The sequence below is a fragment of the Telopea speciosissima genome, chromosome 11, assembly GCF_018873765.1.
Source record: "Telopea speciosissima isolate NSW1024214 ecotype Mountain lineage chromosome 11, Tspe_v1, whole genome shotgun sequence".
NCBI lineage: Eukaryota > Viridiplantae > Streptophyta > Magnoliopsida > Proteales > Proteaceae > Telopea > Telopea speciosissima.
The window spans coordinates 11360000-11375433 of record NC_057926.1 but is presented as its reverse complement, the minus strand read 5'-3'; the positions used below and the strand labels follow the sequence as shown (position 1 = coordinate 11375433).

The 15434-nt window shown below is 39.5% G+C and overlaps 1 protein-coding gene across 2 annotated transcripts in view; it reads left to right on the top strand.

Moving 5' to 3' along the window:
- The window catches only part of LOC122646629 (probable WRKY transcription factor 32), a 33632-nt gene extending 18828 nt beyond the window's left edge, over positions 1 to 14804 (top strand). For both annotated transcript variants that reach the window (XM_043840215.1, XM_043840214.1), the window contains exon 4: positions 14190 to 14804. In XM_043840215.1, coding sequence (XP_043696150.1) covers positions 14190 to 14553 — 364 coding nt within the window. In that variant the 3' untranslated portion in view covers positions 14554 to 14804. The remainder of the gene's footprint in view (positions 1 to 14189) is intronic.
- Positions 14805 to 15434: the final 630 nt, after the last annotated feature.

Sequence of the window (15434 nt, the reverse complement as noted above, 5' to 3'; positions counted from 1 at the left end):
TACTACTCTCTATCAACAGGTTCTCGTTCTTTTGACCGAAGGTGACAATTAGACTCTACAGGAGTGTCAGTTGGTTACATCCCAACATACCTGTCTCAGATAATAAGTCCATGGTGTACTTTCTTTGGAATAAAGTGATTCCTTTGTTAGAGTAGGCAACCTCAAAACCCAAGAAGTACCTAAGCTTACCCAGATTTTTGATCTCAAACCCAGTACCCAGAAATTTCTTCAAAACATCAATCTCCTCCTGGCTGCTCCCTGTGATGACAATGTCATCAACATACACTATCAACATCGTCACATATTTGGTAGTCCTTTTAATAAAGAGTGTGTGATCTGCATTGCTTTGCTTGAACCCAAAGGAGACCATAGCTTTATGGAACCTACAGAATCATGCCCTAGGAGATTGCTTCAACCCATAAAGAGCTCGATTGAGCTTACACACCTTTCCCTGAGTCTTCTGAGAATCAAAACCTGGTGGAATATCCATGTAGACTTCTTCAGCCAATTCACCATGCAAGAACGCATTTTTCAGGTCAAGCTGGAATAAGTTCCATTCCTGATTTACGGCATAAGATAGGAGAACTCTCACAGTATTCATCTTAGCTACTGGAGCAAACATCTCCTGATAATCAATCCCATACGTCTGGGTAAAGCCTCTAGCAATCAGCCTGGCTTTATATCTCTCAGTATTTCCGTCAGCCTTGTGTTTGACAGCAAATACCCGTTTACACCCTACAGCTCTCTTTCTAGGTGGAAGTTGAACCAAATCCCACGTGTTATTTTTGGCAAGGGCTCTCATCTCTTCCTCCATAGCTTCTTTCCAATCCGAATGTGCCACTGCCTCTTGCCAGGAGTTAGGAAGAGAAATAGTGGATAGGGAAGCAAGAAAGGTCTGGAAACTAGGAGACAATGAGTCATAAGAAACCACATTAGAAATCGGGTGATGAGTGCAACTACGTTTACCTTTCCAAATAGCAATAGGAAGGTCTAGAGTAGGATCATAATGAGGAACAGATGGAAGCTTATCAGAGGGTTCAGAGTTAGTAGAACTTGGAACTGTTTCAATCAATCTTGTAGGAAAGATGGTAGTAGGCCTGTTCTGGTCGTGCTTTCTCTTCCTGGCATATATCTGAAGTGACTAATCTCCCTGAACCATTTTTTCCTTCCCGGGCTGAATGGTACTTTCAATAGGCACAGGAGACACAATTGTCTCCCCCTGAACAGGAACCTCACTTTGGCTTTGCACCTGTTCCTGAATAGTAACCCCATCCTCAAGATCATCTTCTTCCCATGGTGGATCTATAGGAATTTGAAGGACCTCTTCCTGGTGAACAGACTCCCCCTGAAGAGGGATAGGGTAGAAAGGAACATCTTCCTGAAAAACAACATCCATGGAAACAAAAATTTTTCGTGAAGAAGGATGATAACATTTATATCCTTTTTGGGTAGCAGAATAGCCCAAAAAAATACATCTAAGACCCTGGGGATCTAATTTCTCATAGACATGGTGATTACGGACAAAAGCAACACAACCAAAGACTTTAGGAGGGATAGGAAAGGTGATAGTACCAAGAAGAGTTTCGATTGGACTTTTATTATTTAGGACATGGGAAAGCATCCCATTAATGAGAATGGCAGCAGTGGTAAGAACATCACCTAAAAACCGAACAGGATTATTCATAGCAAACATGATGGACCTAGCAACCTCAAGAAGGTGACGGTTTTTCCTCTCTGCCACTCCATTTTGAGGTGGAGTATTAACACAGGATGTTTGATGGATAATCCAATGGGAAGAAAAATAGGACTGAAATGTCCCAACCGAGGACTTAGTGCCATTATCAAACCGAAGAATTTGGATTTTGGAAATCATATGGTGAAAATGCTGAAATATAGAAAACATATCACTCTTCTGTTGCATTAAATAAACCCAAGTTGTACGACTAAAACAATCAATAAAAGTCACAAACCATCTATAACTAGAAGAAGATACCATATGAGCAGGGCCCCCACACATCAAAATGAATTAAACTAAAAGGAACCATACTACGATTATCCGACATAGAATACGTATTTCGAGTTTGCTTTGCAAGAATGCAAGCATCACAATGAAAATTATTCAAATTACATAACTTAGTAAAACTAGGAAATAAACTAGAAAGAGTTCTTAAGAGTGGGTGTCCTAAACGACAGTACCAAGTGTGCAAATCAGCAAGGGCTTTCGAAGCAAATCCTGGGAGAGAAGCCACGGTAGATAACGCAGTAGGAGGCTGCTCAAACAGGTACAGGCCACCTTCCATCTTACCATATGCAATCGTAATGCCCGTTTCCAAGTCCTGAAATATACAGTAAGAAGGAAAGAGAATCACCTTACAATTGAGCTCACGTGTAATACTACTAATGGATAACAGGTTAGTTGAAAATTTGGGAACATGAAGAACAGAAGATAAGGAAAGGGAAGGGGAACAATGAACAACACCGTTGCCAAATATAAGGGAAAAAGAGCCATTAGCAACCTGGACTTTATGGTTACCAGCTAATGGAAAATACTGGGAAAAAATTTAGGAGAGCTTATCATGTGATTAGTAGCTCCAAAGCCAATGATCCAAGAAAATGATTTGACAGAGGAGCTATGACCATAAAATGAAATACCTGTGGAAGGACTGTTAGAGGAAGGTGCAGTAGTGGCAGAGGCAACACTGGCATGGGCCGAAGGTGCTGAAGTAGCAACTCGGACTTTATGGTTACCAGCTAATGGAAAATACTGGGAAAAAATTTAGGAGAGCTTGTCGTGTGATTAGTAGCTCCAGAGTCAATGATCCAAGAAAATGATTTGACAGGAGCTATGACCACAAAACGAAATACCTGTGGAAGGACTGTTAGAGGAAGGTGCAGTAGTGGCATAGGCAACATTGGCATGGGCCGAAGGTGCTGAAGTAGTAGATTCCGGCCTTGACTTCAAACTCCGTAGGTGACTCATCTCATCAGTAGAGAGGGGTGTACTAGAGGAAGCATCTTCAAAGATCGACTGGTGGGCAACACTGCCTCCAGTTCTTGGCGGACCACGCCCACGAGGCTCAGGTGGACGACCATGGAGTTTCCAACAACGACCCTTGGTGTGGCGTTCCTTCCCACAGTAGTCACACTTCATAGGAGGACGACCAGTTGAGGCAGCAGGACCACAATTCTGGACCCCAGGTGAGCCAACAGAAGAGGTCATAGTCCCTTTGGAGGGAGAAGTATATAGGGTGGCATGCTCCACGGGCGGAGGGTGCACCATAGCGTTACGTCGGCTTTCTTCAAAGGCCATAATTGCATAGGCCTGTGCAAGGGTAGGAAAGGGATCCTTATTCAAGACATGAGCATGGATGGAATCATACTCCATATTCAGCCCCGCCAAAAAATATACACCCGAAGCTTTTCTTCCTATTGGCAATAGGCAATAGTATCACCCTAACAGGTAGTAGTAAACTTCCCATTAAAATCCAGGGTCTGCCAAATACCCCACATGGCATTATAGTTTTGGCTAAGAGTGAGATCTTTCTATTCCACCTTATGAATCTTCCAACGGAGTTCATAGCACTGGGCAGCATTACCAACCTTAGAATAGGTTTCTTTGGCAACACTCCAGACATCGTCAGCAGTCTCCAACAGAAAATAACTCTGGGAAATAGACTGATCAATCGAACTGAGAAGAAAAGACATCACAAGGCACTCATCGAGATCCCATTTATCTTAGGCCTTCCCTACAGCAGTTGGACGAAAGAGGTACCTATCAGATGGCCTTTCAAACCACGGGAACCAACAATGAGTGAAATAGACCTCGACCACATGAGGTAATTATTGCCATCGAGTTTAACAGAGTTAGTCTGGAAGGTAGGGAAATCCTTCTCACGGTGCATAGAGGACCCTCCTTGTCCAGAAGAAATGGCAGAATTTTCGTCGTTAGACATGGCCGCAGAGAAAGGCAAAAAATATCACAAGGCTTCACACAAAGAAGCAGCACATAAAAAAATCTCCAAGATAAGTGGGAGATTTAGCACACAGTAGAAGGAAAAAAGAGACCTTGGTGGGATACACTCACCACCAAGGGAGGTGGAAAAAGAGAGGCAGGGAAGGAGAACCCTACGGCTGTGTAGCTGGTGGCGGAAAAAGAAAGGGGGAAAAAAATGAAAAAAAGTGGGAGAGAAGTGGGGCGGTAAGCTCGTGAGAAGAGAGATAGAGGCAAGAAGGGAGAGAGGAGGCGGAAGTGGTGATGGTGCTGCTGCGATCTTGTGAGAGGCGGCTGCTATTGGTTTCTCATGCATGGCATGAAACCCTAGGTCGATTTCTCTTGGCTCTGGATACCATGATGAAATCTTAGAAAATGGGAGAATGACTTGCGTCAATGAGAGACAGGCCAGCTTTATTTATAATGAAGAATAGAAAATTCTAGAATGAGTACAAGACCAAAATACCCCTATTGACAATTATACCCTTGTACCCATATTACAACGTATGGTCATGTTCAATAGAGAGGCCTAGGGACGCTCCAGTAAGGAGGAATGATATGATCTCGATTGAAGGGAGCTAAAAGAGCTAGGAGCAGGACTAAGAATCTAAGATGACCATAGGAGACGTTGTGAGATAGGACATGCATAGTCTAGGTCTTGTACCAAGTATGACCTCGGATAGAGCCTATTGGAGGGCAAGGATCCATGTAGCAAACCCCATTTAACTGAGATTCTCCTGACTTTTGGGCTGTGCCTCTTTCCTCTTACTTCCATTTGTCACTTTTCTTTTTATTTTACATCTTTCATTTGTCATTTTCCATTTTTCATTTCTCATCTTATTTCCCATCCCTCTTTCCCCCATCTCTTCACTCCCTTTTTTGGTTTAGACCTCAGTTTTCCCTACTTTGTTTTGTTTGGATCCATGTAGCCGACCCCATTAAATTGGGATAAGGCTGAGTTTTTTTTTGTTGTTGTAAACAAAAGGTTTTTACATACAGAAATAGAAGGTACCTTTTCTGTCCTTTCCAGTGAAAATTTTCAACTCAGTATATTAATTTTCCGGATCTCCCTAGTCATCTTAGTTATAGCCAAACCATCTCAAGAACTAGTTCTAACAACCTCAATTTGTATGTCCAAGATAGCTGCCGGTTAATTAATCCAAAATTTTCAATTCACAGATGATTAACCTGATTGGGTACCCGGTTTCCTTGCCCTGAACCTTGAAAGTGGTTCAAAGTTTTTGAAGTGGGTGTGGGTGGTGTAGGTACAGTTTGTTCCCAATCTTCTTTTGGATGGCATTCCAAGTTCCTAAAGAGTTTTTTTTTTTAAATTAAATAAATAACCAAATTATTACAAAAGAAAGGGCAGATGCAAAGCCAGCATAGTTGTCACGGCGTCACGGCGATCCAAGTCGGTGGAAGGGTGTCACGTCGATATATCGACATGTCGCCCGCCATGGCGTTGCCATGGCGAGCATGTCGACCATGTTTAATTTTTTATTTTCTGTATTTTTAATGTCATTTAGTATGCTATAATATATGTCCTATAACATCAAAAATCAACATGAAAGTGTACTACACTACTACTAATATACTATGCCACTATGGTTTAATTCATGAAAGTGTAACTAATATCCATTAGTGTATATGAAAGTATGAAAAATTGAAAATATAGATTAACCTATCAAATAATTGAAGGCAATAGTAAAAATCAAATGATAGGCTAACCTGTTTACTGAAGCTTGATAGCAATAGTCTTTCTTTAGTGTATGTGATTTGGAGCAAAGCATCTAAGCTATTAAATGGTTTAAAAAAAAAAATTTTAATCTAACTTTTATATGTACAAATATCGACCGATATGCCAACATATCGTGGTATGGCGTCCATGGCGACGCCATGGCGTCGCCATGGAAGCCATATCGAACGATATATTGACATCCACCATGGCGTAGCTCGATATGCCCCCTCTCCCAACGCCAGGACGCCATGGCGACGCCATGACAACTATGAAAGCCAGTATACCGAAAGTCCTGAAGAGCAATTGACAGTTTACCATATTGTAGTAGTTTCTTCCCACAAGATACTGTCATTTGAGCTCTGAAGAAGAAAAAGCCTATAAGAATTGTGGGACTTTGGCAGGGACCCATTATTCCATTATTCTCTGTTATTTTCATCGTTACATGCTCTGGGTTCTGCTACCGGCTGTTCTGGAAGCTTTTCTGACACTGTTGGCTTTTCTATCACATGGCAGCTTTTGTTGGTGTCATAGTTGTCAAGGCGTCGCCTAGGCGTTCAGGCACCTTTTACCTTGTTGGTTTCGACTTGCTTCTTGACTCCTGCCAACACCTTGGGTCACCTAGATGCAGTGACAACTATGGTTGGTGCTCATTATCCTATACCCATGTATCAATTTGCATCCTCATTAGATTTCTCCATGCTTTCGGAGTGGAGGAATAGAAAATTTACTGCAACTCAATATTCTGTCAACAATTTGATCTGTTGATAAAACAAGGGATAGATTCCTATACTTTGACATGTGGCTAAACAGAGAGATTCCTATCGAATATATAATTTTGAAATTGTCTAGTTTTAAAAATTTCCACGTAGTCATTTAAGTGCTTACTATTCAATATGTGGATGAGCATCATGTTCAGAAATTAAAATTGTTCATATAGATAACTCACTCAGTTATCGTATGAACCAGAAGATTAAATGTTAGATTCAACCCACATGTCTCTGAAGTGAGCTTTCTGCTGAGACGTAACCCACCTGATTAAGCTTAGACTGCTATCTTTTTGTCATATTACTACAAAAATAAGCAGAACTATCGATTAAAGTGATCAAAACTGTCCCTTACAATGGTACTGCTTCTAACACCCAGATCGCACCATGCTGTTCAGCCTATTGTCAATCCCATTCTTCCAACTGTATCATTTAATCTCAGTTTTAATGCCTTCTTGATTTTCCATGCTGCTCAGCCTATATTCAACCCCATTCTTCCTTGTACATCCTTTTAATCTCATTCTTAATGTCTTCTTGATTTTCCTGGCTGTAGTAATTCTCAAGGAAATTCCATCCTCTAGATGATTTACACACTTGGGAGACTACTCAACTAGGTGAACAATTCCTTATTTCCGTTGCACTCCCACAAATGTTGTCACAAAATCTCCAATCTATATGGACCCAAGACTGCCAACCAAAAACAATAGGAGTAAAGCCCATGTATATGAAGAGGGATTTTGCTTTAGGAAAGTTCTACCAAGAATGAAATCCTTAGGATTATGGCTCTGATGGAGCGTGAAGAATATACAACGAAGCACATGACTGACACCATACTTCCGATAATAGATAGTATTAATAAGGTATCAAATCATAGTACATGTCAATAATTTTGTTGATTATGGGACTGTAGTCCTTATATTTTTCAAAACATGCTACTTTGTGAACTGATGGAACATCTGAAATCTTAAAGTAGTTCTCTAAATTCTTTCACAGAAGATGACGGTGTTTATGATAGTAAATGGTAAATGCTCCAAAGCAGTAATTATATTAGTCTATGATTCCATAGTTTCAACCTTACTGATGCAATCTGAAAATCTAGATTAAGGATCTCAGATGCAAGTAGGCCCAATAATCAAATCTGTAATCAAATCAGAGATAAAGGAAGCAACTGTGTTATCAAGGGAAGAAATAAGATTGATGGAAGGGGAGGGAAGAGAGATGAGATCGATATTCTTGGGAGAAAGAAGAAAGAAGAGAAGAGAAGGAATCAGAGGGTCACCAATCCCGTATGCACTGCTCAACAGCACTAAAACTCTTCTAAAAAACTCATATTCTGTACTCAAATCATCTCTAATTAACCGAGGGGGGGGGGGATGTATTACATATATTGTTAGAATAATATACACCAGAATACCGTGGGGGTATTCTGGTCCTTTTGGGGTTATTTTTATTTTATTAAGTGTTATTAGTTTATGTCGGCTATGTGGGTTTTAGTCCCACATCGCCTAGCTTCTATTATTTGTAACTTCCCATCTATTATAAATAGAGGGGCCTTTCTCTCATTAATACAAGCAATTCTATTATTTTCTTCCCTCTCTCTAACCATGGTTCAACCAACATGGTATCAAAGCTGGTCTGATCTAGGTTAGAGAATCTCACTTCTTTTCCTCCAATCGATCTCACCTCCTCTTCTCCCTTTTCTCGTTTTTTCCTGCTCCTGTTCTTCTCCCTTTCAGCCCAAAAACAGGGGCAGCACTAATGAGGTAGACATAATATCGATGATTTAGTGCTGCCCCCCTTTCTCTTCTGTCGTTTTTCATTAAAATCCTGCTGGACCCTAATCTACGATTTGGAGTTTCCCTTTTGTCTTTGGAGATCAGATTCCTATCACCTAAAGAAGACTGATCCTCCACTTTTGGAGCACCATATGCAGCATTTTCCAGCACCTTCCTACCCTATTCCATTGACCTCCTTTCCTTTTTTCTATTTCCCCATCTTTCATTAACCTTTCCAGCCGCTACCCTAATCGATCTCAACTTGTCAGGGTTTTTCAAAACCCTGACTCCAATCGATTTTAGGGTTTCCCTTTTCAGATGCAGCTAATTTTTTGGGGGTGATTCCCTACTACTACAAGCCATACTCGACCTAAGTTTGGACCCTTTCTGATGGCTGGATTTGTTTCTACAGCAAAAATTCCTTAACCTGCTAATTTGGTTACCTGACAAAAACCCTGACTTTCAGGTTTCAGTTTTTGCTAATTTTTGGAGGGCTGATTACTCCCACTTCAAGGACCAATCAACCTCAATAGTGCACCTATCCAAGTTTTTTGAAGACCCCTACCCCAATCGATCTCTTCTTTCAGGGTTTTCCAAAACCCTGATAAAAATCGATTTGGGCTAGGGATGTTTGCTGCTATTTGGAATTTTTTTGTTAGTGTTTCTACCATCACGAAGGACATTCTACTTCAACTATTTATGGCTTGAAGAAGGTCTACTACCCAAGATAGCTGCTGCCCTCATTATCTGCGATTTTTAGGTATTTCTCCCATGTGAAGATCAAGTTTCAATTACCAAGGAGATTGGTCATTCGAACTGGAGATCCATTCCAGCAGTTTTTGGTCAGCAAGTATTACAATAAGCAAGCACCTTTGACATGTCAGCCTCACCTTTGTTGAAGACCCCTTCCCTACAGTCGATATTCACTTTCAGGGTTTTTAACAAAACCCTGGCTATAATCAATCTAAGGGGTAGGGCAGTCCACAGTTGCTAATTTTTTAGGAGAGTTTTATCAACATCAGAGGAGTATACAGCCCATTATTCAGCATCTTACATCAGGTTTTTAATAAAAAAATTCCAGTTCATTCGGTTGGCTTGGTTTCTTCAATTATCAAGCTGTTTTTCTTGTTCCTATATGGCTGGCTGCTTCAACTACCTATGGATTTGTCTGGTTATTTATCTTATTTGGCTGGTTATTATGAGCTTCACTACCTACCTGGCTGGTGTTATTGATTGGCTTATGTAGGCATGACTGGTTAATGTGTTACTGCTGCCTTCATGTGGAATACTACTGCCCTATAATTGTGACTGTGTTTCCTCTTATTGGAGATCGAATTTCTCTTGTTATTGAAGACTCGAATCTACTACCCTGGAGATCGGCCTATTTGGGATTACCAGTGTGTTCCACGATTTTTTGGTTGCACCTATGAACCTATTCAGTTATGTGACGCTTTTCTGGTTAATATCCGGCATACTTTGGAGCTTGCATACTAGCATTGTTACAAATTCAGATCTGATCCAGTTTTGTTGAGCCTACTTCCATTTATTGCTGTCCGGATATCTTCTTAGTACTGTCTAGCATGTGGGAGTTTCTACCATGGAAACTTTTGCACAATTGCTCCTCCCTGTTTGAAGATCGATCAAGCCTTGACAATTGGAGCATTTCCTTACTTCGAATCAGATCTGTATATTTTTCAGATCTGAATATTGGAGTTAGGAGTTTCTCCTCTGCAGGGGTTTCCATTCAAAGTGTTTGGTTGATTGATGGAAGATGGTTGGAGCTTTCTATGTTACCCAAGTTAATCCTACTCCATTATCCCACTGCTGTTTTTCTTTCACCACCTCCCAAAACATACCTTTGGCATTACCCATAACACCCTTGGAAGTTAATGGTATTCTCTTCTTTACCATTTCTTCTTTTTTCCATTACACTTGGCAGCCATTGCACCATTCTGGAATGTTCTGTTTGGCCCTATCTCTAATCTAATCTCTCTTATGTCCACGTGCACTACACGTGAGGGGGGGATTATGTACAGTATACCTGCAGCCATTGCAGAGAGCAGAACATGCAGGGACACTTGGTGCAAAACATAGAAGGTCAAAGGTTTCACCATTGCCAATGGGTATCTACTTTGTTATTGGGTTAAAGTTTGTCATAAGGGGGAGGTTGGCCTTAAAGTTTTGAAGATGTTTGGTTATTGCCTGTCCATATGAGATCTTATAGTTTGGATGCTTTTTCCGTTGCTTAATCTTCTTTACTGCTGCTTGACTCATTTGCTGGCTACCCTAGTTGCTTATCTTCAAGATTATACTTCAGAGATTCATTATTGGACAAAGATTGGTGAGAGATGCCTTTTTTTGCTGATCAAGTCTATCCAAGTTTGAAGGTCTATTTTTTTCAAGTTCTTGACGGTTCATTTGGGAGCTGCATTCATTCTGAAGCTAGATTCTGCTACAACTTATTTTTCCCGTTTTATTCAAGTTGGGCATTAATACCTTGTATGAGCCAACTTGAGGGGGAGTGTTAACATTGTTATGGAGAGAATTTTTCTTTAGTAGAGAGTTTTCTTTTTTCTTTAGTCCATGCTGGATCTTCCTTCTTTCATATTTGTATAATCCAGCATGAGGGGGAGTGTTAGAATAATATACACCAGAATACCGTGGGGGGTATTCTGGTCCTTTTGGGGTTATTTTTATGTTATTAAGTGTTATTAGTTTATGTCGGCTATGTGGCCTTTCTCTCATTAATACAAGCAATTCTATTATTTTCTTCCCTCTCTCTAACCACGGTTCAACCAACATATAAGTATATATATATATATATATATACAGAGAGAGAGAGAGAGAGAGAGAGAGAGAGAGAGAGAGAGAGCTTCTAAAATTCCTAATTTGACCCATAAAAGGACTCCTAATCATGGAAGAAAAACTTGACTAAAACCTGTCAAAACCACCGACTTAACTCGGTTTTGCAGGTTTCTGAGACCAGTTGAAGGATAAAATCCCTGGATTCGACCGGGGTTCGATGGTTTCGACCATATTTCGGTACAGGTATTTATGCCAGAAACCAGGACAGACACTTAGTTATGTCTAATAACATTTAAGTAAATGTAAAACATTTACTTAAGATAATATTCATAAATAAGCAAATACCCCCCTATTTGAATCCAATAAAATAGTTAAAAAATCGAATTCCAAAAGGAAAAAAGGTCAACCCCCCAGTTCAAGAACAAAAACTGGTTTTCAATGGTGCAATTTTCAACTTTCTAATGTTGGGGTTTTTCTCAAATCTAAATATTCCATAAATCTTAATATGGTAAAACATTGCTAAAAATCAAAAGTGCGATAAAATATTCATTTGTTGATGTCCAAAAAATAATTTTCATTCAAAGCGATTTTGACAGCATTCGCGCACACCAAATTAAGTTTGACCAGTACAAAACTCCTTCAATATAAATCAGATTTAAACAATCTTGGACTTTTTGGAAAGCTATCAACACAAAGCTTTCTAACAAATCCAAGATTGCTTAAATCTCATTTATATTGAAGGAGTTATGTTCCGGTCAAACCTTATTCGATGCTATGTCCAAGAACAATATACAGTATCAAACTTGGATCAAAACAACAAGTAATATTTTTAGTGTTCTCTATGTGAAACTAATGCGTGGATTGGGTTTAAAATGTCAAAAATAGGCAACAAAATAAGAATCAGGGCAAAAAAATAACTTCTGGACCTCAAAACCAAGGTTCGAGTTAGCCTGGAGAAAGTCCCAAGGTTCGAGTTAGCCTGGAGAAAGTCCCAGGTTTCGACCGAGATATGGTCGAAACCGGGACGAACTCGGTTTCTGGCTGGTCGAAACCCGAGTTTTAGATCCTTGCTCCTAATCACTCTAATACACTCAATAAAGTAAATAAACTCAAAACAGAATTCTATCTAGCTAGCATCAAACATGCAATTCTAGGGGCCCAAGGCGACTTGGCTATCTAGGATCCTGAGAGGCATCTGGCATGGCAGTGATAAGACTCAGTCTCTCAAGAGCACTAAAAGAGTTAAACAAAAATGCAAAACTTCTTTAGTTTTGTAAATTTTGTTTTATAATTCTCTGTAGATAATTTATCACATCGTAAATTAATTTTGATTTAGGTACATCAGTCTTATGTAGAATGTGTGTAAAAGCTGAATTGGAGTTTTATCCATAAAATGATACATTTACTGGGATACATTTAGCGGATGTAGAATTGGTGGAAAAGCCAAGTGATTCTGCATTCATTGGCTTAAAGGATGTCAATATAAAACTGGAACTGAAACCAACCGTTTAAAACCAAATTGAATGGGAAAAAAATAAAATATGGTTTAGTTTTGGTTTAGGAAAGTGCAATTTCATTTGGTTCGGTTTGGGTTTTAGACTAAAGACCGTCCATTTGAACGGAACGGAACCGAATGAAGTGTAAACTGTATAATCGAACCTGAATCGAAACTAAATTACTAAACCCTACAATTAAGTGTCTTTGTTGACTTGTGTAAATTACCTACTATGGGTTTCTTTGTTGAGTTGTGTAAATGGGGTTGAAAGGTATCAGATTTGACATTCTGGGACTGTTTCTTCATGAGATTGTAATTTCCTTCTCGACTTTATTTCTTTCAGCAGGTTATTCGACTTGAATCAAATTTGAACCGAATAACCAAGACAGTATATGAACCAAATGAAACCGACTACAGAAACCGATTCTGTTCAGTTTCAGTAGTTATGAAAATTATGTAGTTTTCGACATGAATTTCAATTTCTAAATTGGGTAGTTTCCTTCAATTTTCTGAATTGATAATGTGTTTTTCACTCTCATGCTAATTTGGTTTGGATTCTTTCTTTCTCAATTACTCCCTCAAAAGGCTATGCACTTTTTGGGTTTCTTTTTTATTTGCCTCTCAGGAAAGCGAAAATGTGACAGTATTACTTAAGATGACAGTAAAACATTTGGAAAATGTGAAGTATTACTTCATAGATAAGGAATGAAGAAATGGATAAAGTTCAGTCATAACCAATTCATCTAGTCTTTTAGTCAATCAGCTGTAGGTCTTTTTTTTTTTTTACTTTTTTTTTAAATGTTCACTATTACTTTCAGACTAGTTTCAAAAACATTCTTTGTGGTGAATTGTCAACATCATGTCCCAAGAAGTCCAGTACATTATCTGACTATTAAAAACGTGTTCTTGGAGCTAATCAGATATTCTGTTACTCTGATTCGTGAAGAGTTTCAGCAATTTATTGGATCTTAGTTTTTCTAAAATGCCCTTCAGTGAAATTGAATAAATTTAGTTAATGAATTCAACAACTAGGTTGAATTACAGTCATTGTTAGATCGGGTCAATTTTAGCATATAAAGACACGTATCTTGATGGGCCCATTGGATTGTGGGTCTTTCTTCCTGTGGAATCTCTTTGACAATGAAGAGTGTCGCCAAAATTAGCTGGGGCATCTTGTTGGTTCAAGGGGTCTATCTATCCCTTGCTTTTTCCCATAGGCACCTTAGATTATGGTATTGGATTCAATATTGTCAGTACTTCAGTTCAATGCAAACCTTTGGAATCATCCTTGCTAAAATAGTTTCAAAGTGTCCTGTTCATAAGGTAGCCTTACTTGTGAGGTTGCTGGCTCCTCTGGGTTGGCCAGTTTAGTCAGGTTGTATAGAAATGATCACTGCATCTTCTATTACATGCCATATTATTGGCTCACCATGTAAACCACCTCAATGGAATGTCTGACTTAGTTTTCGTAATCCATTACTCTGTAATCTGCACAATTACATAGAAATTAGTTTAACAGCTTTAAGAATTGCATGATTTACTTTTGAAATTGTCGTGTCTTATGCTACAACCCATAGATAGTCCGTTCTTTGATCCTGATCCTCGTTTATAAAATTTCCAGGAGCTACTACAAATGCACATCTGCTGGATGCCCGGTTCGCAAACATGTTGAGAGGGCTGTAGATGACTCAACAGCTGTCATAATAACATATGAAGGAAAACATGACCATGATATGCCGGTACCTAAGAAGCGGCATGGTCCACCAAGTGCTGCACTTCTTATAGCTGCAGCTGCTGCCATGAATAATAGTCCACAGTTAAAGAAACCTGAAGCTTTACCAAACCGAAGAGCTACTACAACCAAATGGTCCATGGATGTGGAAGGTGAGTTCCCTGATGAGAGGGCATTGGAACTCGGAGGTGAGAAGGCCTTGGAGTCTGCCCGAACCCTTCTAAGCATTGGAATTGAACTGAAGCCTTGTTAAAGCCAGTTGATGAAGCCAGGAGCCAGGAGCCCAGAGATTATCCATGTGCCCTTGTTAATGAGAATCATGGAGTGTCTCAGGCTAAACAAATTGATCTATAGGTTTGCAGAAATTTTGGCTGTGCTCTTATTTTTTTTTTTTCACCCACATGTCTCTTCCATCGGTCTTTCTGTAAACAGCTCTGTATATCTGATATTGTACATTCTTATAGCTGGTTTAAGCCAGGCTAAAATCAGCACACCATTATAGGATATGTGAGCAGTCTTCTCAGTGTTTTAGCCTTAAAACAGGTACCAGAAAGGGTTTATAACTGCAACAGGAATGTCATTCTAAACATCTAGGGCAATAATCAAGCTCTAGATTTGAGAAGAATATGGTCAGGTTAACTTTGTTGTCTAAAATGACTAGAGGGTTTTTTAGGAGGTTGGAATGTTTCGTGGTCATAGAGGTTTTGGATAAGACAACAGCCTCTGGGATTTTGGGTCTGTAAACCTCTAATTGGAGTTAGATTTTGTTTGTTTCTAAGTCTTGCCTTGTATGTTGCAGTCAAGCCCCCATTATACAAAATGAGAGGTCATTGCTGGGTTCTTGATCCTTGCATGCGTTGGCCGAAAGCTGCTATTTTCGAGTGTGTTCTTCGGATTGGTAACCTCCAGATCAGGATTTCAATTTGGAGAAGGATTTTTTTTCCCCGGGTGGAGGTGGTGCAAGCTGATATCAGATGCTGATCCAATATTTTTTGCATATACCATCCATGATGCTGAATGGTCTACCTTGAATATTTACAACATTCCGGTTTGACTGTCATGGCACTGGCAGTGTTCCTCAGTCTATTCTACAATATTTGAGTTAAAAATGGGTTCCACTGCAACTCAATTAAA